General features: G+C 41.5%; 1 protein-coding gene across 1 annotated transcript in view; it reads right to left on the bottom strand.

The window, feature by feature from the left end:
• ACVRL1 (activin A receptor like type 1) overlaps nt 1–27837 on the bottom strand; it is a 64546-nt gene that overhangs the window by 32351 nt on the left and 4358 nt on the right. The window contains exons 2-6 of the mRNA XM_075265532.1: nt 11616–11721; nt 8862–9095; nt 5128–5324; nt 3780–3873; nt 882–1028 (exon numbers count right to left, since the gene is read on the bottom strand). Coding sequence (XP_075121633.1) covers nt 882–1028; nt 3780–3873; nt 5128–5324; nt 8862–9095; nt 11616–11670 — 727 coding nt within the window. The 5' untranslated portion in view covers nt 11671–11721. The remainder of the gene's footprint in view (nt 1–881; nt 1029–3779; nt 3874–5127; nt 5325–8861; nt 9096–11615; nt 11722–27837) is intronic.

The raw sequence follows: 27837 nt of genomic DNA, 5'->3' as shown, positions 1-27837 counted from the left end.
CTTAAGTCATGAGGATGCACAGTAGAACTGATGGATGCAATGACGATAAGTCAAAAATGCAAAGAGCTGGGCATTTGTTACATAAAGCAAACATACAAAATCAGCAAGAGATCAAATAATTATTTCCTTTGCTGTACATTTGTGTGCATGAAGCCTAACAGTAACTGTATGGGTGAAATGAGACTTTAGGGTGCCATGATTAAGGTCCAATGTATATGATCGACTTCTTTCTACAATACAAAAATCACAAATCCATCTTCTACAAAAAAACATGTCTGCATTGCATCCATATGTTATTCATAATCACAGATCCGAAAAAAGGTCTTGTATGATCCCACTTATATGGGTGAGTCTGTGCTGCAGATATGGGGAGGAATACGACCTGCTTCATATTTTGCAGATGCTTTCTAAGGTTCAGACACTAATGCATAAATACTATGGTTATGTGTAGGAGGCCATAGAAGTGAATGTATCTATATACCATCCACAATTAAGGGTAATATACTGAAAACAACTATGGTCGTGTGCATTCAGTCTAATGCAGATTATGAATCATGTGCTACATCCAGGTACATGCAGAAATCCTAGTCTATAAATGTACAGTATGTTAGAAATGTTCAGACTCCCTGTGGTGCAAGGCATGGCCCTCTGGTGAGTCTAGACTACAGTCTAGAGTTAAGAGTGTGGTTTTATCAATACTAGTGAATGGCAGCCCTCAAAGTAATTTCATCCATCCATTATCACAGCGTGTGTATAATTAATGAGACGCTAACCGGAATGGATTATAGAAAATGTTCAGGGATTATGTGATAAATGGAATATATTGTAGGAAGATTTTGATTTAACTAATCATATCAATGACTATGATAACTATATCTTACCCAAAATATTTTCATGACGTAACAAAACTGTGTTGTAAATCTCCGTCTCTCTAAACCAAGATTGTTCATCGCGGGAAGAAAAGATCTTAACAGCTACATCTTCCCCCTGCCACAAACCTCTCCATACTTCTCCATATCGCCCTTTACCTGAATATACAAAAACAATCAGGTTATGGTGGCATGCAAAAAAACCAACGATTGTACAATGTATTATAATGTACATAAAGAAGAGTCTTACAAAACAACATTCATATGGTGTGGACAATCTTCTGCACAGATTGGAGGGCATTTTACAATTGTCAGTCTACATTCTTGTGGATTCTTGATTTGCCATGGATTTTCCCATTGCAATGCTAATTTGCGGGTAAAATTCCATTGCAGAATTTCTACTAGACATGAATTTTGATTAATTTCTAGTGCATTTAGCATGAACTTACTGTCCCTTTACATGTATGCATGTATACCAGTATTAACGTGTATTCACCCATGGGAGGTAAGCATATCATACATCAAAGGAATAGACATGATTTTGGCTGTGGTCATTTTCTGCAAAAAATCTGCCATTTGAGAACATAAAGCTAGATTTGCATGGCCATAATATGTTAGTATTGTACGGACCATATTACAACTACAAATCCTGGCCACGAGTCTTGTGAGCTGACCTAGTAGCATAATAGAGAATAATGGAGACATTTTTGCAACAACCTATACTAAAATGTAACAGATAATTCTCACCAGTGGTCAAACTGTATGTAAAGAAATTGAAGATGTTTGGTTGCATATCTGCACATTTTAGGAAGAATTCAATAAAAATACTAATCATATATGTACAGGCAGTGTGCAGCCAGAAGATGATTCAGGTGGAGAACCAGGGCAGGTGCTGTTCCAAGTCACGAGAATGTCAAGGAATGAAGTAGAATGGACCAGCCTAATCCAATGATTCAGCAAGAAGGAACAGCGCTCACCCAGGGATAAATACCAAAACTTCTTTATCATAACAGGAAAACACACCTTCTTTACTGTAACAGGGAAACTCACAAGTGTGTTTTCCTGTTACAATAAAGAGGTTTTTGTATTCATCCCTAGGTGAGCGCTGTTCCTTCTTGCCGAATCATTGGATTAGGCTGGTCCATTCTACTTCATTTGCTTTGTGCATTGTCTGACTGTCAAGCAAAGTCATTCAGGAACAGAAAAGAGTGTTTCCCAAGCTGTTCCCATAAAATGTGAAGAATACAATTATGGTATGATGACACAACTAAGGGGCCTAGGCTAACTCCTTAAAATCAACCCCACTGTGTTAGCCCTCCTCCTTTATAGTTGGCACAATATAGTCTTACAGGTAATGCTCTCCTAGCATTCACCAAGTCTATACTTGTCTATCAGACTGCAAAATAAAGCAGTGTGATTTGTCACTTCAATTTAACACCAATAGTCCAGTGGTGACTTCGCCAGGGACTTTGCCATGAAAACCGAAGTCCTTGGCAAATACTAGTCCATCTCAATAACTTAGAATATCATCAAACAGTACTGGACTGTTGCTCAGTGGTCAAAGGTGTTTTCAGATTAAAGTAAATTTTGCATTTCTTTTGGAAATCGCGGTCCCAGAGTCTGGAAGAAGAGTGGAGAGGCCGTACACAATCCAAGCTGCTTGAGGTCTAGTGTGAAGTCTCCACAATCAGTGAGGGTTTGGGGAGCCATGTCATCTGATGGTGTAGGTCCACTGTGTTTTATCAAGACCAAAGTCAACGCAGAGCACTTCATGCTTCTCTCTGCCCACAAGCTTTTTGGAGATGACATTTTCATTTTCCAACAGGACTCGGCACCTGTCCACACTGCTAAAAGTACCAATACCTGGCTTAATAACCACAGTATCACTGTGCTTGATTGACCAGCAAACTCACCTGACCTTAACCCCATAGAGAATCTGTGGGGTATTGTCAAGAGGAAGATGAGAGACCCCAGACCCAACAATGCAGACGAGCTGAAGGCTACTATCATACACCCTGGGCTTCCATAACACCTCTGCAGTGCCACAGGCTGATCTCTCCATGCCACATTGCCGCATTGATGCCGTCATTCATGTAAAAAGAGCCCCCACCAAGTAGTGAGGGTATTTACTGGACAGACTTTTCATTTGGCCAAAATTTCTGTGTTAAATCATTTTTTTACAGTTGGTCTTATATAATATTCTAATTTTCTGAGATAATGACTTTTGGGTTTTTCTTGACTGTAAGCCATAATCATCAACATTAAGAGGAATAAACACTTGAAAAAGTTCACTGTTTGTAATAACTCAATATAATGTACAGGGTTCACTTTTTCAACTGAATTACTAAAAAAAAAATAACTTTTTGATGATATTCTAATTTATTGAGATGCACTAGTAGGTTTTGTGCTGATATTAATGCCAGGGGAAGGTTTGGAGCTCTGTAATGATTTAGCCAGCAGAGCATTAGTAACTTATATGTATTATGTAACTCAACCTTCTGCAATCCTCTGTAACCTTACATGGTCAGCTACTTTAGGGGTGAGTTGCTGGGATTCCTAAATGCTTCCCCTTTTCAATATTATGGCTCACTTTTGTGAAACTAGATGAAATTTGCAAGAAATTTCACAAACTGACTTGTGAGAATGGTGGCATCTTATCACTGTACCACACTGAAATTGGGTGAGCTCTTTAGAAGGACCCAATCTTTCAGAAATATTTGTAATGGCAAACTGCTTGGCTTGGTGCAGGACTTTATATACTATAGACCATATGAAACACCGGAACTAATTGATTAAGAGATTTGTCCCAATACCTTCTAACTGGTAAGTGGGCTGAAACCAAAGAAACGTCTCTATTTCTATCCCTCCTGGGATCAGTCTTGCCAGGTATTGCTGTATCTTGGCTCTTACCTACACATTCCATAAGTGTAACTTGACGAGCCACAGTTCTTTGTACCAGGAATGGAAGTCCTGAACCGCTACCAGTTGTACAGTCTAAAAGGTCCTGTAAAAATAAAGGCACATCTAGTTATTTTGTGCACAGTGAAGATCATAGACACCAAGAAGAACATTACCATGCATGGGTATAAGCTATTAAAGGAAACCTAACAACATGAAAAATCATTCTAATCTTCCGACAGCACGTTATAGTCCAGGATATGATGAGCAGATTGATGTATTTTTTGTGGAAAAATATTAAGCATATTTTGTAATTTACATCTTTGCACTTGCTTAGCTTAGAAACATGGCCACAGTTATGGCAATGGCCTTTTCAGTGATTGACTGGCCTCCATGAATGACTATACTTATAGCTATCACGGACTGTTAGGACTGTAACTAGGTGACTGTTTCTAAATTTACCTGCATTTTCATGATAACAGGTTTACCAACATACAGTCACAAGTGCTGTGTAACTCTTGCCCACCACCCGTTTAGGTATGGTTGACTGTTTTAGCCGTCACCTGGCATCATGAATTACTGTAGGCAAGTCCATCTGGTGCACTTGCAGACTGATTGTGTATCAATAGAAAGGATGATTATCTCTACTTGTGGTTTCTGCTTCTATTAAACATCCCTACACTGCTCTATTATTGGTTTGGGTAGCATTTTGGACTTGACAGACACCCTATAACTGTAGTTATGAAACTATGGCACATGTGCCAGAGGGGGCACTCAGAGCCACCTATGTTGGCACGCGCATCGCTGCCCCATCCAGGCTTCCTGATCACTCACTAATGGGGAATGTGGAACAGGATTATATTAAGGTTAAATTGCTGTGTTGGCACTTTGCAATAACTTAGTGGGTTTTGGATTGCACTCGGTCTCCTAAAGATTCGCAGTCACTGCCCTATAACAATAAAATTCCTTGTATCTGGGATCCATGAGGCCATAGTTTAAACATAAGTGTATCTTGTCTAAAGTGGAGCACTGATCTTGGCAGCAATTACTGTGTGTGGGCACAGTTGACAACTTTGAGATATAACATATGACTGTGTACAGGCACAGATACATTATATCTGTAATCCAATGTCTGTATATTGTGCTCAGAGGAATTTTCTATGACTCAGAGAAGCACTTTGTACATAAAACAAATAAATATTTAGTGAAATTTCCCTGTCTAAGAAGAAGAGATGAATGTGGATATTTCCATGTTAAATGGTGGCACTTAAAATAAAGAACTGGATACACTGCTTTAAGAATGATAAAAACCAAAATACTTCAACATAGCAATATCTTTACCATCCTTCAAATGACTCACCCCTAAAGTGCTGTCGCCAACTATTGATGCATTTACAATGTCTGTATGACCAAAGTCAATGAGTGTTGGCAAGGACTTCTTCCGGTTGTTTTGCTTCAATTTCCAGAATAAGAATGCAAAAAGCATCAGAAAGATCACAAAGAGAACTATGGGGAGGACAGTCACTAGAAGGAGGCTTGTCACTTGGGGTTCCTCAACTTATGTAGAAAAGAAACATATGTTACACATTTGCATCCCATCAGATTGTGAACAAGTTAGAATAAAAACAGGTTTTACAGCTCCTCAAATAATTGAATAACAACATAGAAGTAAAAGGGACTAAAGAAAACCCGAATAATGATCAACTTGTGAGACAACTACTCTCCGTACATGGTAATTTCCTATTATATCATTGCTCCCAGAGGTGTAACTTACTGTAACACTACTGGGCTTCAATGCAAAATCTGTAACTGGTCCTCCCCCTACTATGTGTCATTCATAATACTAATGTCTTGTAATGTGGCAATGCTAGCCTTTGGCCCCCCTTGGCAACAGGGACTAATATGACTGTTACCTCTGCACCCCCTACTACTACACCAATTGATCACCTACTTATAAGGATAGGTTCACATCTGCGCTTGTACAATGGACTTTTCTCTCTGCCAATATATAAAAGTGGCAGGCACCCGATGGACACCCCATGGACTCCATTATAGTTTATGGGGTGCTGTTTTAGCGGTCCGGCTATCCATCGGGACAGAGACCCGTGCACAGATGTGTACCTAGCCTAACAGTAAGGAACAGTTGCTTTTTAATCTTAAGTCTCTGCTGTACCTCAGCTATCTGTATAGCGATTCCACAGAGGTGAATGGAAGCTCCAAACACCACCAGCACCCCACTTTCTGCTTGGCTGCGCTTAGGTTGATTTTGTAAATAAATTTTTATTGTTTTTTCAATATAACAACATACAGCCATGAACAAGGATGATCATACAAATCCGGCATTTATACATCAATCATGAAACAGTCAGTAAGACATACAAAGAGTAATGAACCATAACATGAGGTAATTAGATCATGAAATGAAAAAGGAAGATAAGCACTTCAGGATGGCGAAGGGTGGCCATCTGGGGGTTCCCACAGGAGAGCGCAGGTAGCATCCTTGGTAAAAGAGTACCACGGCTCCCATATAGAATGGAATTTTGGGTAGGTACGGAGTTCCAAATGGGAGAGCTCCTCCAAATGGACTATCTGTGACATTTTCCTGAGGAAGTGTGAGATCGGGGGAGGGGAATCTGCTGCCCAATAAAGGGGTATTAGGATTTTGGAGGCAGACACTAGATGGAGCCAAAGCCATTTAGGAGATCTAGGAGCAAAGGTAGGCCACAGGTTCAGACATATTCCTACATGGACAGAGGAATAGAGACACCGCAGACTTGGTCAAGAATCTACTGCACCCCAGACCAGTATGGGGTTAAGTCCTCACTTTCCAATTAGATATGGGGGTAAGAGCCTATTGTTTTATGGCAGCGCCTAAGGGAAAACATGTGTAGTACCGCCAGAGTTTTGTACCATCTAGTCAACAATTTATAGCTAGACTCTTGTAGTTGGAGACATCGGGAGGGCCCCAGAGAGTGACACTTCAGCAGGGGAGAGGGACAACTGAAGTTCCGTCTCCCAGGCCTTGACCTAGGAGGGGGTGATCCTTTTCCTGTTCCCCTAGGAGGCTGGAGTAAAGAAGCAAGAGAGGTCTTTTCGAGGGCTATTTCCATAGGAGCAGTTTCTCTAACCAAGAAACGTCTCTAGGAGATGGCATTAACCGCAGTGCTCCTCGGTATGCCGCCCTAAGGGATAGGTTAGTGAGAAAATGTGCCTGGATGGAGAGGAGCGGATCTGCAAACTCAGTGAAGAAAGGAAAGGCCCCATCAACAAGAAGAGAGTAGTAAGGGAGATGGCGTATACGTTGTCCTATAAATATACTGTACTGCCTTCTACCTGTATTACACATATTGTACTGCTCTCTAGCTGTACTTCATGTACTGTAATTTTCTGTTCTACTCTCTAATTTTACTATATGTATTGCACTGCTCTGAAACTGTTCTAGCTGTTTTGTAATACTCTTTACCAGAGCTACATAAACTGTACTGCTCTCTTCAGAGTTTATGACACTGCTATCTGCTGCACTATATGTACTATACTGCTCCTGCTCCTTTCATTTCAATGAGAGTTCTGGAGATAGCTGAAATTTGGCTATTTCTGGCAATCCCATTGAAATGAATGTACTGGGGGTACACAGAGGTGCTTAGAATTGTTGGGGTCCCAGCCATCAGAACCCCCCTGATCAGCAGTCATTTTTGTGGTCTAAACCCCTTAAGACACATAATGAGCAAACTTAGCAAACCAGGGAAAGTTTGGTAACTTGAGAGAAATGGGCCCTCATGTTCAGTGGCGGATCCAGGCTTTGCGGGGCCCTGGGCAATTGACTGTGGTGGGGCCCTACTTACAAAAACCCGACATGTAGGTTTTTTCTGTCCGCTTGAAAAGTCGGACATCTTTAGGACAGGCACGGAGTGTAAAACAATGCACCTGATGTCCATTTAAAGGGGCTCTATCAGCAAAATTATGCTAATAGAGCCCCACATATGCGTGAATAGCCTATTTAAAAATGGAACTGGGATTTAATATAACATTTACGGTGTCTGAATAGCCTTTTTGTGGGGCTCTATTAGCATAATTTTGCTGATAGAGCCCCTTTACATGCATGCAGAATGTCCCGGGCACAGCTAGTGTCCGCTGCTAATGTCCCTGCAAGATTTTGAACAACATTAGCAGCGGACACTGACGGTAGTGTGAACGCCCCCTAAGATACTCCATGGGCCTCATATTAATAGCAATTAACCCTATCATGTCCTTCACATTAACCCCCTGTGTGCCTCACATAAGAGTTACTGATATGTGAGAGACATGGAGGTAATAATAAAGTATCTTCATGACTATTACCCCATATATCTCACACATCAGTAACCCTTATGGTGAGGCACACAGGGGTTAATGTGAAGGACATGATGGGGTTAGTTTCTATTAATATGAGGCACATGGAGTTACCAAAACTAAATGAATAACTCCAACTGCCTGACATTAATAGGCAGAGTAACCCCCCCTCCCCCCTCCAGCCTGTACCTGGTTGTTCTGTCTTTACTTTCACTTTGCTGAACTTCTCCCTCTCGTGTGTAAGATGCAGGACGGCAGGGATCCTCTGTAGAGCGATAAGCTCCGCCTCCTCGGCTCTCCTCACCCTCTCATTGGTTGCCAGAGGGCAGCCAGTGAGGAGGGAGCGTCCTCTATCCATAGCTGCAGCTCCCTGGCTGGCTGCTGTCTATTAGCCGATGCTGCAGGTACACAGTGTGCTTCCGACATATACTTCCTAATATGGAAAGTATATGTGTGAAGCACACTGTGTGCAGGGAGCTGCAGCTATTGATAGAGGACCGACAGGGGGCCCCTGCAAGTGCTGGGGCCCTCGGCAATTGCCCTGCCGACTGACCCGGCTCGCCCGGCCCTGGATCCGCCCCTGCTCATGTTCTGACAATGGTGCTGGATCATTGTATAACTTGCAAGTACAATGTAGTCCATGATTTCTAAAGTATATGTTGCATAGTTTTTTGTATCTTTAAGTAATGTATCTGTCCTCATGGTATCACTTTTGAAACTGTATTTGAGTTTCATGCAGTAAGAGACATATGAGAGCTACTGTACCAGGTTTGAAGATGGTGACATTTTCATTACAGAATTCTGATGTACAACACTGAACTTTTGTAACTTTCGTATTGCCATGGCAGTTCTCATTTATGTTGGTATTGAAACAGCCTCGAACTCTGTAGATTTCTCTAGAGTCACTCTGTTTTTCCTCTGTCACAAAGCATGTCCTTCCAACACAGGTCTTTTCTAAGCAATGTACCCCTTGACAGGTACAGTTGTAATAGCTTATATCTGCAGTGAAAATAATAATTAAAAAAAAATCTTCAGATTATCATTGATAGCCAAAATGCACAATTTCTGCCCAATTATATAACATTTTAGCTTGTGCAATAATTTCAGTTCATGCAACCTGAAGACCTTACATACACAGCTTTTTTTTTTTTTTTTTTAACATTAACAAGCATAATATATATATAATATACATAGTAGCGTAGTAGTATACACATTATTACTTATAAACAGTTTGTCAAATTGATGACTTACCCTTAGGCTAGGTCACTGATATTACACTAGATTTACACCTGAGTCAGGGTTTCCATACTTTAGGTCCACTTGGGGGCTTGAAGAATGGAAACCTAATCCACTTAAAATGCTGTTACCCATGAAAACCTGCAGACCCCATAGACTATAATGGGGTTTCTGCCCTAAAAATGGGGAAAAATCTCTCCGCATTTTTAAGTGAAACCCTGAACGGAGCACAGGTGCAGGTGTGAACCTAGTTTTAGATCTGTGGGGTCTGACACATGGGACCCTTGCAGATCTCTGGTACCAAGGCAGCCTCACTCTTGTTGTGTTGCTCACTCGCCATACATACTGTAGCAGCAAATGTAGGTACTGCAACACTGTCCCACTGAAGTGTAAGGGACAGCAATGCAGCACTTACATTCGCTGCTACAGCTGGTACTGTGAGTGAGCAACAAGGCAAGAGCCATGCTGCCTCTGTACTGGATATCTGCAGGGGTCCTAAGGATAGGACATCAATTTGAGAAAATGATGAGGGTAAGTTCATACAAAGTTTTTTTAAATCAATGGGAGCCACTCAGGAGCTTTTTCCCGGAGCCGGCTTGTGCCGGCTCCTGGAAGAAGTGAGGTGCTCATTCTTCAGGTTGTTTCGCCTTGCGATTCGGCCTGAAGACACTCCCTCCTCCCAACTAGGCCCATTCATTGGGCCTAATCCGGAGCGGAGTGCGCGGCTGGATGTCGGTGCAGCCCTATGAAAGAATTCATACTTTGTATTTTATTATGCATAGTGATGCACTGATGGAAATATCCACTGACCACGTGTGTGAATGTAATATTACTGACTGTAAATATAGCTTCAGAGATACAAGACATTGTGGAATGAAGTCTCCACTTTTGAAACCCCTAGAACTATCTGTACTTGATTTTGGCTTTGACCTTTGGCTTTGTCTTACTGTTTATTCCAGTGTTGCTTGACATAGGATATATTTGCCAGCTTCAGATGTTAACTGGACTTTGTCAACTCAGTATGCCAACAGTATCTGTCACCACATGGGTTACTGCAGATACAATCCTGCTGTCAATGATAACATAAAAGCCCACTGTTCCGGCTAAGATCCAAGACTCTGAAGAAAGTGATGTTCTGTGTCTGAAGTAGTCACCAGAAAGGAGGGAAAAATTGAAGATCTCTGCCATTAAAGATCTGAAGCTTTGTAGCTAAGACATTTTTACTACATTATGTAACCCCATAACAGACACAATGAAAGTGGGGTAACATCTTTAGACAGGAGTATTAGACATAGAAAGGTCTAACAAAATGATTAAACATCGTTGCTTCATTGTTGTAACATTTGCTGTAATTTAGCGCAGATTATGGCGGCAAAGACTCCAGCAATTCTGATTATAAAAATCTCCCTCAGTGTCCTTTATGGCAGCCCTAATGCTTCTATGATAACCACAAGATCTCCTGTGACAGCCATAACAGCTACATGTTTCCACAAAACTCTTGTGCCATCCACTAAACCCGCTAGCCACAATACCTTCCACGCGGCAGAAACACCGCATTAAAAAACGCAGCGTTTTACAGTCCCAGAAAAGTGGATGGGCTTCTAGCGAAACCCATCCCCACTTTGCAGTAAAATACACACAGCAGACACGAAACCATTGCAGTTTTGGTAATTGCAGTATGTCAATTGTACCTACGAAAACGCCGTCAGTTTCTCTATAGGTATAATTAAGGCCGAAAGTCACACAGAGGAAACCTCTACAAACTTTTTTTTTATTTTTTTGTAGATTGTGAGCCCCACATAGGACTCAGAATGTCCATTTTTCCCTATCAGTATGTCTCTTTGGAATATGGGATGGAAATCCACGAGAACATACAAACTCCTTGCAGATGTTTTTTTTTTTTTCCCTTGGCAGGATTCAAACCGAGGACACCAGTGCTGCAAGGCTGCAGTGCTAACCACTGAGCCACCGTGTGGCCCCTCCCTCTACGAACTTTCTGTGAAAAGCGCTGCTACATTAGAGTCAATGGGAATGGACGTAGATGTAAGGGGCTCTGTCTGCATCAGGCTCTCTATTGCCGTTAATGTCCGTTGCTTCCATCCTATGAGTAATGGATGTTCGTAACGATAGTGGAACGTCTCCTAAGCCTTCCACAAGCCTCAGAACGCCTTTCCCAGAAGCTCTCCTGAGCTGACATTTCTAACCCTGTCTTAGAAAAGTGAGCTTAAGAGGATGGTGTATCAACATGAAAGCTGGAATATTTTAGGATTTTATTTTACTTACCTTTTGCAGATGTGACAATTGCCAGTGAAAGCACCCAAATATCTCTTTGTAGCATTTTGTCAAGCTTATATTTGAACTTGCTCAGCCGTGGTCAAGAGAGCTTATCCTGCAGGAAAAATAGATATTTCTCATTATTCATCCTAATGGCCTAAATATAATCAGCATATTCCAATAGTTTGCTTAAGCATTAAGTAATTGATAGCCGAACTGGAAAAGAAAGATTTCATGATGGATGAGAAATCCTGCCAAGTTTCATTTACCTAATTATTTAGTAAAATCACTGGATTCGCATAGAGACACTTATTTGTTTAATTGCACCCTTAATGAAAATTTTAATTTGTGTTTTTCATCAGAAAGGAAGTCATTAAAAAATACAGATTCATAATTGTGCCTTCTGTTCCCTGCTGCTAAACAACTGTTGTCTGCTGCCCTGGTTCCTGGCACACTGTACAGTCCTTAACCCACTCATTTTGGGCTTGGTCCACTACACAAGGAACACAACGCTCAGCAGGTGTGCAGTATCTGTCACTATTGCTTGTCAGTGTAATTGAGCTATACAACCCAATCTCTTATCAATAGATTGTACAATTTATGACATTTAGCAGTGACAGATTCCATATGGGGCATATTTCACGGTCCAATAATCCTGCATTTGTTTTACAGCGTCTTCTCACTGATGTTTTGTGCTATGGAGGGAACTGGTTCTCCCAGCATCAAACTTTCAACCTGATTTTCTTTATTATCCATCTTATGTCAAGTCTCACACTGACTGTAACAAAGTTAGACTCTGTGCTGCTGAGCAAGTAGACGGCTTTATTGGCTAATGCACTTACAATACGCCATATGAGTCACAAGTAATGAACTGTGGCTATATACAGGCAGCTCACTCACCAACACCTACGTGTAGTACGGCATCTGGCTAGCTTTCTATTCCATAAGACACAAAAACAATATCATTTGGCCAACAAAGTAATAATTTCCCTGCTAAAATGATTTGTATTTGCTACAACCATTCACCATTTGTTGCTTGGTTCCAGTTAACCCCTTCCTACTGCAAGTCATTTTTACATTTTTGTTTTTACTCCCTGCCTTTCAAGAGCCATATTTTTTTTTAATTCACATTGCCATATTAGGGCTTATTTTTTGTGGGACAAATTAGAGTTTCTAGCAGCACGGTTTAATATTCTATACAATGTACTTGTATGCTGGAAACAAAACTGCAACTCTTATAGAGCGGAACGCCATGCAGTAATCAATAAACCAATATCTGGGGGGTCATATGAGGGCTATATTTGACTGTCTGTCCTTCTGACTGTTGTCTGTCATCCTTGCCACTGGAGTCTAATATACGACTTTTGTTTATGGTACACGAATCAAGTTATGTTATTTTCACACTAGCGTGCAGTTTTCTGTTCTTCAGGTCTGCTTGGGGACCCAAAAAACAAAGCTTAAAGGCCCCACGGGACGTTCCGCAGCAAGAAAGTGCTGTGGGAAAAAACACGTGGCAACGCAACGCAGTTCTTCCCGCAGCACTTTAGACAAAAAGTTTGCAGATTTTTCCTCCGCAAACTTTCTGTTACAATTATACTTATAGGGAAACCAAGTGTTTCCATAGGTATAATTGACATGCTGCGATTTCTAAAAACGTGCCGGTTATGGAAATTGTGGCGTGTCCATACCGCAGTTTTTGCCGCAAACTGGGCATGGGATTCGGTAGAATCCCATCCACTTTGCCTTCACAGTAAAACAATGCGATTTTTTTCAAATCACAAATCGCGGCATTTCTCTCCCGTGAAGCCCCGGCTTAAAAAGAGGTCACTCGTGGAAACCCACAGACCACATGGACTATAATGGGGTCCGCCCAGTTTCCACCCAGGACTTTTCTCTCTGCTTTTTTTAAGCAGGTTTGGGGACAAAACCCCCAAATGTAGTTCAATCACTGGTGTGAACCTAGACTTAGTCTGGCCTGTTTTGAATCTAAGGCTTGGTTCACATATGCTGATGTGTTCTGTCCGTAAGAGTCTGCATGAGGACCACTACGGATGGAACACAAGCGCAACTGCAAGTGCTGTGCAGTTCAAGTGCAAGGGCCCCATAGACTGTAATTGGGGTCCGTGTGTTTGCCGCGCACTGCCCGCACAAACGATTCGTGCGGGCAGTGGGCAGCAAGCACACGCACCCCATTATAGTCTATGGGGCCCATGCACTTGAACTGCGCAGAGCTTGCAGTTGCGCTTGTGTTCCATCCATAGGGGTCCTCATGCGGAACCTTACAGACGGAACACATCAGCATGTATTTGTATGTATTTGTAAATTGTAAATCTGCCTCTAGTAACTATTTCATATAGGAATATCTGCATTTGACATCAGATTTTTGCACTATTAACTATTTTTCTGTGTAAATTTGAGATCTAATTTTTTTATATTTATTACTCTGATCATAGGTGACCATATTTTCAGTATACTGAGCATTTTGTTGATGTATTCCCTGAAAAGCCTCACATTCTGGAGGCAAAATGTGAATGTGGGGATAAACCATTTTTACTTAATGGTCACGTGAGCACTTTTTTTATACAGGCCTATAGTTTTTTGCTGCAGGCAGGGTCTTAAAGGGTATAGTTATTGTTGGTTATGTTCTGGTTGGGGTCCCAGTCATTTAGGGCTGAGGACCTGAAATTATGAAATTGAGGGTCTTGTAGGTTTTGGATAGGGTAACATCAGGGACATTAACTGTCTCCTATCTATGTGCTCCATAATAATCTTCATGTTCCTGAACAAACAAGTTCCTCAATAAAAACACTCCGGTATCTCAGCATCTCTGTATGAATCTGACGGCAGATGATGGCAAAGACTAAAAGCTTTACCGCTGCTGAACAGATGTTTCAGGTAGCAGGAGGTCTGCATGAATGAGCATGCCATCTTGCCACATGTAGCATCTCTTTACATTCTGGTTGCTCTGTTCTACGAACTATATTACGGACATTGTGTGAATCCATGAAGCCTACTACAAGACGACAGATAATGCGTAACATATTTTATGGCTACACAAGAATGTTTTCTAATGAAAATTATCCATATCTAGAGCATGTTGATAAATACTTTGTCCTGTTATTTTTGTGTATTAAAAAAATGGACCAACCATCCACTATGGACAAAAACACCAACACTGACAAGTTCAGAAGGTGAACCACTGCAGATGTAAAACTCAGATGACATATCACTGACAATGAGTGGTAAAAAAGATTGGAGATGTGGCATGAAGCTCACTGGCCAAATAACACGAGTGTGACCGGGGAGCAGCCATGAACAGCACGATTCTTGCTATTAATGGACACCATTGAAAGTGACCCCTGAGCTGCAGCTCAATTGACTCCTCAAGTGACTCCTTAGAGCTGCAGCACAATTGACATAACTTTGTCTTTTCATCAATACTGTAGTCACTGCAGCATAAAGCCCATAGGCTAGTTCAGTGATGGAGAACCTTTTAGAGACCAAGTGCCTAAACTGCAATCCAAAACTCACTAAATTATCGCAAAGTTCCAACATGGCATGTTAACCTTAATACTCTGCTGATCCACAATTGTGGACAGTTACGGATAATACAGTCGTGTAAATGGAGCTTTACTGAGCTTTCAATAATACAAACATCTTTGTACTGAAAAATAATAACTTGCATTTGGTACTTATGAACAATTAATGTTCACTATTTACATCACACAGGATCTGTTTTATAGTGACCATGCAATGTTATTACAGCCTGTACTAATATCACGCTATCACTGCTATAAAACAGAAACTGTGTTACATAAATAGTGAAGGGGCCCCCAGACAGTACGATGTGCTCCATAGTGGCCTCCAGACAGTACTATGCACTCAACAGTGACCCCCAGACTGTACAATGCGTCCCCAGATAGTATTATATACTACAGAGTGGCTTCCAGACAGTATCATATGCTCCAGAGTGGCCCCCACACAGTATTATATGCTTCACAGTGAGCCCCCACACAGTATTATATGCTCCACTATGGGATCCCCCACAGTCTACACTGACAGTACAATGCACTCCACAGTGGCCCCCAGACAGTATTATATGCTTCAGAGTGGCCCCCACAAATTATTATATGTTGCACAGTGGGCCCCACACAGTAGTCTATGTACCACAATCCCCCCCACCACCACCACCATGGCCTACTGACAGTTTTCAGCTGTATGTGCATTTGAAATTGCTCACTAACGGGGAGTCTTGTAATAGATTTCCCGTTAGTGAGTAATCAGAGCGACAGCGCACATTTCAACAGAGAGGGCTCTGAATACCCCCATTGGCACGTGTGCCATAGGTTCGCCAACACGGAGCTACTGTAATATATAAATCTATTCACATAGCCTCCAATCTAACCAATATAGCTTTGCCACTAAATATACTGAAATATATCCCTGTCTTAGGGTCCATACTCACGGAGTAAGAAATACGCGTGTAAAGAATACACGTGTAAAAATAAGACTCCGGGCCCGTGCACACAGCGATAAGGCGAATACGCGACGTGTATTTTGACTCGTTTTTTACACATGTAGAAAATTTCATTGAAGTAAATGGGAGTGTTATTTTTACACGTGTATTCTTTACACGTGTATTTTGCCAAAATTGCACACATTTACTCCATGTGAATGGACCCTTGTATATAAAAGGAATTACAGTCAATCAGTAAGCACATTATTTGTTCTACATATTTAATATGGCACTTACATGGCAGTACAATTTATCAGCCGTACAAAAGGCCTCATGCACAAAAACGTATTTTTAACTGCAACTGCAGATAAAAGTACGGAATCACATAGTTCAATGGGTCCACACACATATTAGTAGTTTTTGCGGCTGTGTGTCCCGACCGAACGGAGTGTCCCGACTGTATTTGTGCTGCTGTCAATTCATTTGAATGTATGGGTCAGTGAGAACCACAGAAGACACAAGGAAACCAATCCGTGTGTCATCCGTGCCGTTTTTTCTGATCTGCAGACTGCATCCTGTTGTGTGTGTGATGCCTAAGGGTCCATTCACACGGAGGAAAATGGCGCTTTCTTTGGCACTGAATTTTCAGCGCTGAAAAAAAAGCCTCCCATTGATTTCAATGGATGCCACTAGCTTCCGCTAGTGGAAAAAAAGCTAGCAGAACCCATTGAAATCAATGGGAGGCTTTTTTTCAGTGTGGAAAATTCTGCTGCTCATGGAAAAAAGAAGAGTCCTGCCATTTCTTCAGGCGGATTCCGCAACCTCCGGCCCATTCATTTGAGCCAACTTCGGGGGGGAAGCCGCAACCGCAACAGTCGTGGCAGGCTGGTTTTGACAAACAGGCTCACCGCGCCACTCTCGGTGCCAAAACCCGCTATACCGCCCCCCCCCCCCCCCCCGTGTGAACTAGCCCTTATTGTGTATGAAAGCTGTTTGTGATTTTTCTGTACAGTGTTGTGTTATTTAAAATACCAAAAAGATAATGACAAAAACTATGCCGTTAGTAATAGCAACACTAGAAGAAAGGCTTCTCTCTATTTTTCTGGAGTTATTTCTGTACAAGACAATGAGGCTCCATGTGGGCAGAGTACTGAATAATTTGGAGGAAGTCAAACTTCCCTTTTTTATGAAACATACGGGGATTAGCTTTCACTTCCAGTGTTCTTTTCTTAAAACTGAGGACAAAACCTTTACTGGTGCCAGCAAGCATTGACAGACATTGCAACAAAAACTGAAAAGTTATAAGAACAAACTATAGTAATCTAAACTAATGTAAGAGACAGGAGATATACATGTCCTCTAGAAATATAAAAGTGATCCATAATACCTTCTGGGCCTGCTGGGAAGTGCACATTGACTGCACAGCTCCTATCTCTATATTTCTTAGGTTAAGTTCACACAGTGTTTTTAGGTTAGGATTTTGAGGCCGTATCTGCCTCAAAATCCTGACCAAAAAGACGGCTCCCATTGAAATCAATGGGAGCTGGTAAATTCTTTTTTTCCGGCAGCCGTTTGTTCTGGCTGCCGGAACTAAGAAGCGAGATGCTCATTCTTTCAGGCGTATTCGCCTTGCGACAGCCACCTGAAGACATCCCCTCTTCCGGACTAGGACCATTCATTTGGGCCTAATACGGAGCGGAGTGAGCGACTGGATGCCAGTGCACTGCACCTTCATCCAGTCGCAGCTACTTGTATTTTGGTCCAGAACCTGAGGCGGCTTCTCACCCTCACTACTATTACGGCGCATGTCGGGAAGGGGTTAAAGTGGCCCTGGCTTTAATGAATGGGGCCGTGGAAACATAGTCAGTGTATGAGTGGCACAAAGATTACATCCGTGTGCTGTCTATACGATCAGTTATGGCCGATGACTCGTACACGGTGGTGTGTAGGAGCCCTTAGGCTGTGCTTTGTTCAGTGGGAATACCGACATATGTATTATATGCAACAAGGTTAGATGAAGTGCGCTCCTTATTTGTATGTGATGTATCTAAAGCAATATTTCTTAGATGAGAATATATAAATATACATATGAGGAGCCACAACTATGTGATGTTGTCATTAGCTGGCGTCACAGTCTGTCAGATGTGTTGCTTACATGCTTAGTCTCCTAGACTTTCTTATCACCTCCATCTACAGACATACATAACAGCTCCAGTCTGCCTAGAAGAAGCTGAAAATACGTATTGTAGTATGTGTTCATTGCAAACCCCAGTACAAGAATGTCAATGTAGACAGACCCACCCTAGTTTGATCAAAACAGCTTGCTAGAATATAAGAATGGCCCTACCAAAGTATTCGCAAATGAAAAAATTCTAAGTATTGTTTAAAACATATGAAAAAAGTCTAGATGTACAAGGCTTCCTGGCATTGAATTGAGGCACCCGGCTGTCTCTCGGGAAGCAAGTTCAGGAATCAAGATTGTTTAGATTTTGGCAGTGATGGAGAACTGCAGTCACGCACTCTGAACTGCTCTGAAATGGAGCAGAAGCAGGAAGATATGGTTAACTCTGTACGTTCAGGCTTTACAAGTATTTAAAGGCACACGTACCGCACAATTATCGCCCCAGCTGATGACAAGCGAGCAACCATCATGAGTATTAATTCATGACACTCCATTGAAGCTAATAGGGCATCAGTAACATAATACGACCAGGCAGAGCTAGCACACGTAGTTGACAGCATGATGTATTGATCCGTCTAACCCGATCAGCTGTTTCCCATGCATTCAAGTCAATGTAATCACAACCTTCAAAAATATCTGATGAAAACCAGAGATAGAGAGCGATGACTTCAGTCATATTGTATTATTCCCACAATCCCGGCTGTGTTTAGAATATCACTGCTGCTCAGACTGCTCTTGTAACAAGCTGTGTTATTGCTAGTTATTGGCTCCAGTCCCATCCACATCATATCTCCCATGTAATGAATTAAATATGGCATGTCTGTCGTATGGAAAGGATCACAGAGCTCTAGCATACCAAAAAGGCAGATAGGTCATTAAGCAAGTCTGGCCCCATATTTAGGCTCCTGAGCGATTAGGCTTCAATCGCTTCAGTGTTGTCGCTACATTGCTTACAGGACATCTGTAAGATGTTTAGTTAAAATTCCAAAATCTGTGTTCATTTTAAATGATATTTATCATAATCTGTTGCATATTTAGTTCCAAACCATCCAGACTTTTCTTGTACCTTATGAGACATAAAAATGCAATGACAAGGATACAGAGAATTATATATAAGAGTGCTGGTGGTGGGAAAGGTATACTTGTGACATACTGTATACTGTACATACAAAGCAGTCACTTTATTTCTTTTAATTGGGGCACATGTAAAATTGTTATAAGACCCTTAGGCTGAGTTCACACTACCATTGAATTCCGTTATGAAGGTGTCAGTAAACAAAAAAACGGACACCTATCATAACAGACAATAATGGACACTAACTGATGTTAATGTGTCCATCTTTTTAACTTATCCATTTAATGGATCAATTAAAAAAAACAGACACATTAGCATCATTAGTGTCAATTAGTATTCGTTTTTTTATACTGTCTGTTTTTTTTGTTTCTGCTTTCTGAGCACGTGCAGAAAAAAACGGACACAAAATAATGGACAGTAATTGATGACTATCAGTTACTGTCCGTTATAAGTCCGTTGCCCACAGACTTCAATGTTAAAAAAAATAACGGACACTTACCATCTGATTTTTCTAGCAGACACAGACATTCTGCTTGTAGGATTTTTTGTCTGTTGGAAAAAAACGGACTTCTGATGGATTGTGTATAAATGGACACAATATAAAATCCCATTGAAATGAATGGAAATTTTAACAGATTTCTGACGGTTCAACTAGTGTCCATGGCTAAAATCTTGTAACGGACAATAGCTACAGACACTGTTGACGGTCACGAACGGTTGTGTGAACGCCCCCTTAAACTGAATCTGTCAGGTGACCTGTTTGCCCTAACTCAAGGCAAGATATGATAAAAGGAAAAAAGTCAATCCCTGTGATATATAGGTTTATATGATTTTGAGTAGGATTTCAGAGTAAAAAATCCTGCCAGGACTCCTTAGAGAGTCAGTGAGTGTCCTGAGCTTCCCATCTGTTCACAGTGATTGACAGTTTTCCTATTATCTGTGTGTACACCGTGCTGTCTATCACTCTGTGTGGGTGCAGTATGTAGGACTCTTATTGTCTCATCTATGAGTCCTGTAATCATTTTTTTATGCTTTTATCTCAGTATTTCTGCAGAAATATCATATAAACCTGTACATATAAACCTGTACATATACACATAAACCTGTTTGTCATAGAGTTCAGTTTCTATCCTGCTCTTAGTTAGTATAGCAGAAAACATCTTACAGGTTCACTTTAGTGGTCATTGTGTGACATATAAAAACATTTTATGAGATTTAATGTTCACATGATGTGAACTCTTGTGTGATCTACCCTGAAGGACACAATATCTAGATATGATGTGGGAAGGCAACTCTTCCTGTCCCAAAAACTGAAGGTCACATTTCCATCTGAAAAGCTTTCCTAGGCAGTTGCAAATGTTTTTTTTTTTTTTTTGCCTACTGTATTTATAGAACCCTCATATAGTAAAACTTCAGTCCGGAATTACAATTGGTCACACCTAGGTGTACAATTAAAGTTATAGGAATTATGTCTGTATGTTATTTTTTGTGACATGGGATAATGTCATGATGTTGAAATGCCAGCAGAAATTATCACTTTCCACAAGGGGGGATTTTAGGCATTTATTAGCATTGTACCATACTGTCTGTCATTTCTTACATTTATGGATCATGCACATGGCCGAGCCCTACACACTAAGCCTTAAGCTGGCCATACTCTTTAGACAGCTTTCCGCCAAACATGTGTTTTCTCACAGCTACAGTATAATTCCAGACTTTCCTATACACATGGATGCTTGGTCAACTTTGCATATGTCTGAATGGAGCAAGTGGATAAAACTGCTGCTAGAGCCCTCTGCCTTAGCTTGTCATCCCCTGAAGGGATCAGGCATGTTGAAATCCAACTAACAGGTCCCTCTTTCCTTTGACATCTGCTATCACGGGAGAAGTGCAAGGTACCCATAAAAAGCAATGTTAGTCTTCATTAGGCTAATGTGTATAGCCTGCTTTAATGGCTTAAAAACCTTTCACCACCTACACCAATTTATGTTCATAGCTTCTGCTAATAGGCGCTGCTCCACTAATTCCAGCACAGTTGGAATTTTCTCTCTAGCCCTCACCGTTTCCAAGCAACAATCACAGTTAGTTTTGGTGCTTAATATGCTGCTTAAGCTCAGTAATGTTAGGTGGGCAGTGTTAGGCAGGGGGTGTGACTCAGAGCACCAATCAGAGGCAGCCAGTATCAGAGCTTGTCTGCTCCTGCCTGACACCACCCTCCTGACAGTACAGAGCCTAAATATTATATCAGGCAACAAAACTAACAGCATTGATTGGTCAGGAATGGTGGTGGCTAAGGAAAAAAGCCATTTGTGCCAGAATCAGTAGAGCAGCAACTATTAATTGATGCAAATACTTGGACCTATTGGAGGTGGTGAAACGTCCTCTTTAAAGGGAGTCTTTCACCACCAAAATCCCTTCTAAACCACCTATATGCTGTTGCAGGTGCACTTAGCAGAACTGGGATCATACCTTTTTGTATGTGCAGTGTTGCTGCTGATAAAATATTTTTTTGATATGTATTGCAAATTAGTTGTTTGTGGCACCCAGAAAGTGACTATCTGTTGGAATACTTTTTTCTATTGTGGTCTGTTTACTGAATATACCAACAACTCATTTGCATATGGCTTAGAAGATCATTTTATTAACAGCAAGGTTTTACTTTGACACAAAAAAGGTGTATTCACTGTGTCAATAACTATCCCTAACAACATCATATCAGTGAATTAGAAGCAACTAGCAGTTACCCGCGACTTCGTCTACGGGTTGGCGGTGGCGGTGAACTGCTTATATTTCTTGTTCCCCCATCTCTGCCCTCAGTTTGTTGTCCCCTCCTACCTGCGACTTCCTCCGCAGCCCCGTTGACCCTGGCACGAACCACCTGCAGCGCGACCCGTGGCCCCCCACGTCCCTTTCCTTGCTGCTGCGGCGGGCCCCTCCTACAGGATGGTGGGTCGGGAGGCAACGGCCTTGCTGCTGCGCCTCGGCCCCCCCTCTTTCCCGCTACCTGCGTCCCCGCCCTGCCCAAAATACTCTGTGTGAATGCATTAGTTCCTTAACAAAAATAACATGTTAAAACAACCCCTTTATTACTAGTTCTATGCAAATGTAAATTCTAACACCTTTAATAATACAGTAAATCTTCAATTCCTTGTTGATGTTTTTACTTCATTTTATTTTTTCTGTACAATTTGCAGCGTAGAAAAAATCTGTTGCTATCTGTGAATTACCGTAGATAAGTAGACTTAGCTGAAATTTACAGATCTAATTATGACTTTGATAATATCCTAATTATTATGTTTGTATTGCACATGAACTGCACATAATCTGATTCACACGAATACCTAATACTTGCATTTGATATTCAGGTGTTACAGTGTATATTAGGCTAAAATCACACTTGCTATGTTTTTTCTCTCTCCCCTTCCCCCACCAGTCTCTAGAATTTCCACTCCATGCAAAACTCTGCTGGTTGTCAGGCACATCCCTTAGGCCGGGGCACCACATGGTGTAATCGCCATGGTGGAAACACTTCGGTAAAAAAGTGCAGCATTTTACAGTCGCTGCAAAGTGGATGGGATTAGAGCAAATCCCATCCACACATTGTGGAAAAATACGTGCAGCGGACACACTGCCATTTTCAAAACCGTTGCAGTTTTGGAAATCGCAGCATGTCAATTATACCTATGAAAAACCTGGCAGTTTCCCTATAGGTATAATGGAAGAAGAAAATCCACAGGGGAAATCTCTATGAACTTTCTGTGAAAAGCGCTGCAGGAAAAACTGTGATGCGTTGCTGTCGCAGTTCTTCCTACAGCACTTTTATGCTGCAGCCCTCTATGTGAGGCCTTACTCTTAAGGTGTCTAAATGAATATGGAAATAAGTCCTACTTGGTGGAAAAAGGAGAACTTGATCTAGCGCCTCCTTTTGGAAGGAGGCTCCCTACAAGCAATATGCAAATAAAGGGGCCGATCATATCACATTTTGATCATCAATTTAACCAGTATTGGGGATAAAAAAAAATAATTGATCCTAAAATCTGTTGAAAGCAGATGGAAACTGATGACCATTTGTCTGCACTGAATTCATGTTAAATAAAAACTGATCAGTTTGGGAATGGGCGAACCTCCCATTTGTTCAATGGGTTACAAAGCTTCCCATTGATTTCAATGTGTAGCATGCATAAGCCGGCATCCATTGAAATCAATGGGATCTGTTTTGAAGCGCCGCACTCTGACACGTGTATATGTGTCTAAATGAGCGGCGCGTTACTCCGTGAGAACGGAGTCTAATATAACAGGAGGGTTACAGGGTAGTGTACAGGCAGAGTATAAAATCTATAGCTTACAAAATGCAGCTATTACTCTTTGCAAACAGAGCGAACAAGAAATGTTGACGCTTTTAACCTGTGAATCCTGCAGAGTGTTGAATGTAGCCCTGTATTATAGTTCTTTCATTTGGTAAAGAACAGGATCACCCATTTTATCAAATCCATTCACATATTTTGGTTCAGGTCATGTAACACAAATGGTCACTATGCTTCAGTTTATCTACTCCAACCTGAACCTGCAGCAGCAGTCTGTATAATTCCTAAGACCTACCTTCCTTTACAAGAGAGATGGTACTTTCATCTATGACTATATACACAATGGAGGACCTTACTGTTTAGGGTCCCATTTAGTGTGCCCGAAGACATACAATTTGTGAATTTTCTTGTGTAGTGTGAGGTTTATTTTTTATATTCTCTATACCTTTGGCCCCATGGAGAAGAAGGGCCCCGGCTTGGTTTGACCCCATTTTCATCCCCCAATTAGTGAAGAGAGGAAGAGTCCAGACAAGTTCTGCTTCTCTTATGTTCAAGGGATAAGAAAGGAGTGTGGGCAGGCAACAACTACTTTATGCTGCAGAAGCAATCATACTATGGGGCTCTCTGTACTCATACACTGTCTATGCACGATCTGAGTGTACCGATGATCAGACATCTTTGCATTTTTCATTCTAACACATGAACACACGAAACATTGCAATATATCTATGTGAGATCTTTCTCCATCTTGTTATATATAGCCTGTAAGTACATATTTGCCTAAAAAAGGCTGATAAGGGGCAGACAGACCGTTGTATAGCTGACTATAGACAAGTCTTGAAAATCAGGTTCACCCGATACACTTTCAGGCTGACATAAGTTGTTTCATAGGTTTGTGGCTGCAGCAGTATGTTTCTGCTTCTATTAATGGACCCTATAGGTCATTATAATTTGGTTTGGGAGACATTTTAGACCTAACAGACACCCTTGTGCTTACTTCTGCATTTGATCCTTGAAAATGTTTGCTCATTATTTGATTTCTGATATAGGATTGTTTGGGGATTTCCAAACCATTGACTGATGGGCGATAGACATTTACTGTACTGTGCATTACCAAAATGCTCTTTGTGTTTTCTATTATATCAAATTATGTTTTATCATAAGAAGTTATATATAGTTTGTGTTATTCCTCTTTGTTTGGAATTGTTTTGAAATGTTTCCAGAACATTTAGAAAATGCGGAAATGCTATCACGCTTCTATGGACGCTTCTACCTGTTTACAGATGTAAATGATAGAAAATAATGAGAATGTTACCCAAATATGGAGCTTTATTAAGGCTATGTATATGTGATAAGAGTATAGACACATGATGCGGCAACCACATTTGGACAACACCTTGCCACCCATTAATGTAAATACGTGTACCTTGGCATGTAATTGCCAGCCATGGCTTTAAGGCTAGCTGCACACAACCTCAGCCCGTGTGTTAGCCAGCTTTATCTTCATGTTGGGAGCGGGACTCCTAGCATCCTAGTTATCTTTCATGGCAGGAGTTCTGCTCCCAGCATGAAGTTTAAGCCAGTAACTGTAGCCAACACACAAACGGAGTTTCATGGGTGAATCTCAGTCGTGTACAGCTAGCCTTACAGTCTAGATATGGAGAAGGGAATGCCTCACTGGTGGACAAGCTGAGGGTCATGGTGTAAAAACTGAAACCTTGAGGCTCTAATGATCTTACTTAGATCCCTGTAAAACTGTACAAACCCATGCCCACAATACACAAGCCGTCAACAGGTCTGTCAGGTCTACCCCATACACAATTACAGTAGGTAGATGGCCGAAAAATCCAACGTAACCGATTTTAGTTGTGACCAACTTTACTTGATGGGCAGCTGTATGGGATGAAAGTGTGTAGGTTTATGTGCAAACACTCAATATCTGCCATTTCTAGTGTATATGGCCCGCTTACGTTACAGGGATGCAGCATGATATGGACTTTGACATGTGCCCATCTTACAGCTATGTGATTATGGCCTTATACGACTTTTTTACTGTATAACTTGATGCTTACAGCAGGTCCAATTTGGACAATTCCTTTATTTATTTTAAAGGACTACTTAAAGAGGACCTTTCATCAGATCGGGCACATGCAGTTCTATATACTGCTGGAAAGCTGACAGTGCGCTGAATTCAGCGCACTGTCAGCTTTCCCGATCCGTGCCCGGTGTAAAGCGCTATCGGTCCCGGGACCGTAGCGCTTTAGTGTCAGAAGGGCGTTTCTGACTGTTAGCCAGGAACGTCCTTCTGCCTCGCGGCGCCTATCGTGCTGTGCTCTAAGACTGGGGAGGAACGCCCCCTCCCGCTCCTTATAATACTCGTCTATGGACGAGCTGTGTGAGCAGAGGGAGGGGGCGTTCTTCCCCAGTCTTAGAGCACAGCACGATAGGCGCCGCGAGGCAGAAGGACGTTCCTGGCTAACAGTCAGAAACGCCCTTCTGACACTAAAGCGCTACGGTCCCGGGACTGATAGCGCTTTACACCGGGCACGGATCGGGAAAGCCGACAGTGCGCTGAATTCAGCGCACTGTCAGCTTTCCAGCAGTATATAAAACTGCATGTGCCCGATTTGATGAAAGGTCCTCTTTAAGCTACACAAGCTGTACAGTCTATGTGGATCAGAGAGGAAGAATTTCATTTTACAATCCTAAACCATTAAAGAAAACCAAAGAAAGTATGACTACACACATGCAAAAAGCATATACAACGTGGGACATTAAGTACATTTCATAGTTATTAATCACACATATTGATGTTAATAAAAATATACCTGTATAAGGTGGACAAGGAGAAAAAAAGGGAAGTACTAATGAAAGGAAGCTATATTTGCCCTCATAGTAGCAATCATAATCGATATGAGCAAGCACAATGTGCAAAAAACACTTATGTATGTCCTATGTGGGGAAAAAGAAAGCCCCAACAATATATGAAGAAACCCCCAGTACAAACCCACCAAGATGGAGGACGCCCCGATGCACATTTCGCCTATACCAAGTGCTAGACTGGCACGCACATTTAGGCTTTATTCACATGCCAGTGTTTTGCAACAGTCAAAACTAGGACCGAGTTGAAAATACAAAATGGGTGCAAATCTTTCCATTATACTTTACCTCGGTGTAGTCTTCTCTCCTTATTTTGTTTTACCATCACTGAGGCCTAATAAGTGTTTCTCGCGTGTGTCCTTTTATATACAGGGTGGGGGGAATTTATTAATAGTGGCGTTGTGTACACCATTTGTAATCCTTTACCCTGCTGGTGCTAATAGTGCCTGAATTATTAAGAAGCTCCAGGCCCCAAATATTTCTGTGAGCCAGAGCTGAAGTCTACACCAGGCTGGACTGCAAGCGCCGTACACCAAATATGTGTCACATTTATGTCAATCTACGTCAGAAAACTGATATACGCGGGTTAGTAAATTCCCCTTGAATCTGCTGAACATTTATGGGTAGATGCTATAATTTCTCAATCTGGAATGAACAATAGTGGTTTTACAGCAGAAAACTGAGAGTTTTGGCAGCGTCATCCAGTAGATCAGCAATAGAGTCTAGAATTAAAATGTAAAACATGTGAAAGCTATTACACTGCCAGCAATGTACTATGTTCACTGTAGGGAGCAGAACTTGTGGACAATACATTCCCTAAAATATTTACAGCCTGAAATGGTTTACATGTGAGCAATGGGTGTATTACTGGCCTGCTTTACTGACTAATCTACAACAATTCCCATATGTGTCTGTCTTACGCAAGTCTGCTGTTGATAGCCATCTTCTAGAATTATTTCTTCCCAGATGACAGTATAACTTTTACGAAAGCAAAAATCCCATATGCACATGGTCATGGTAGAGTGTTCTAAATAAGATCTTCCAGTACTCCCCTACCCCCACCCCGTACATAATACATGCTCTGTGCAATAAGTTAGGAGGATCCCTGCATAAAGTTGAAAGACAAATAGCTTTTGGTCACAATTGATATAACAGGAATTGCTTTTTCATACCCCCGTAATTTGACCTAATATCTATTTTTGGAGGATACTTTGTTGATTCTGCCCTCTGGGTCGTGTGATCTGAACCAGTATTCTCACCCTCAGGTTGCTCTGCCCCTTTCCTTCTACCTGGTCTCACAGCTAATTAATTACCTATGCTATGGGGTCTGGGTA

This window comes from Leptodactylus fuscus, chromosome 2 (assembly GCF_031893055.1).
Source record: "Leptodactylus fuscus isolate aLepFus1 chromosome 2, aLepFus1.hap2, whole genome shotgun sequence".
Classification (NCBI taxonomy): domain Eukaryota; kingdom Metazoa; phylum Chordata; class Amphibia; order Anura; family Leptodactylidae; genus Leptodactylus; species Leptodactylus fuscus.
Note: the sequence above shows the minus strand (reverse complement) of the source record. Positions and strands in the feature narration are given on the sequence as shown.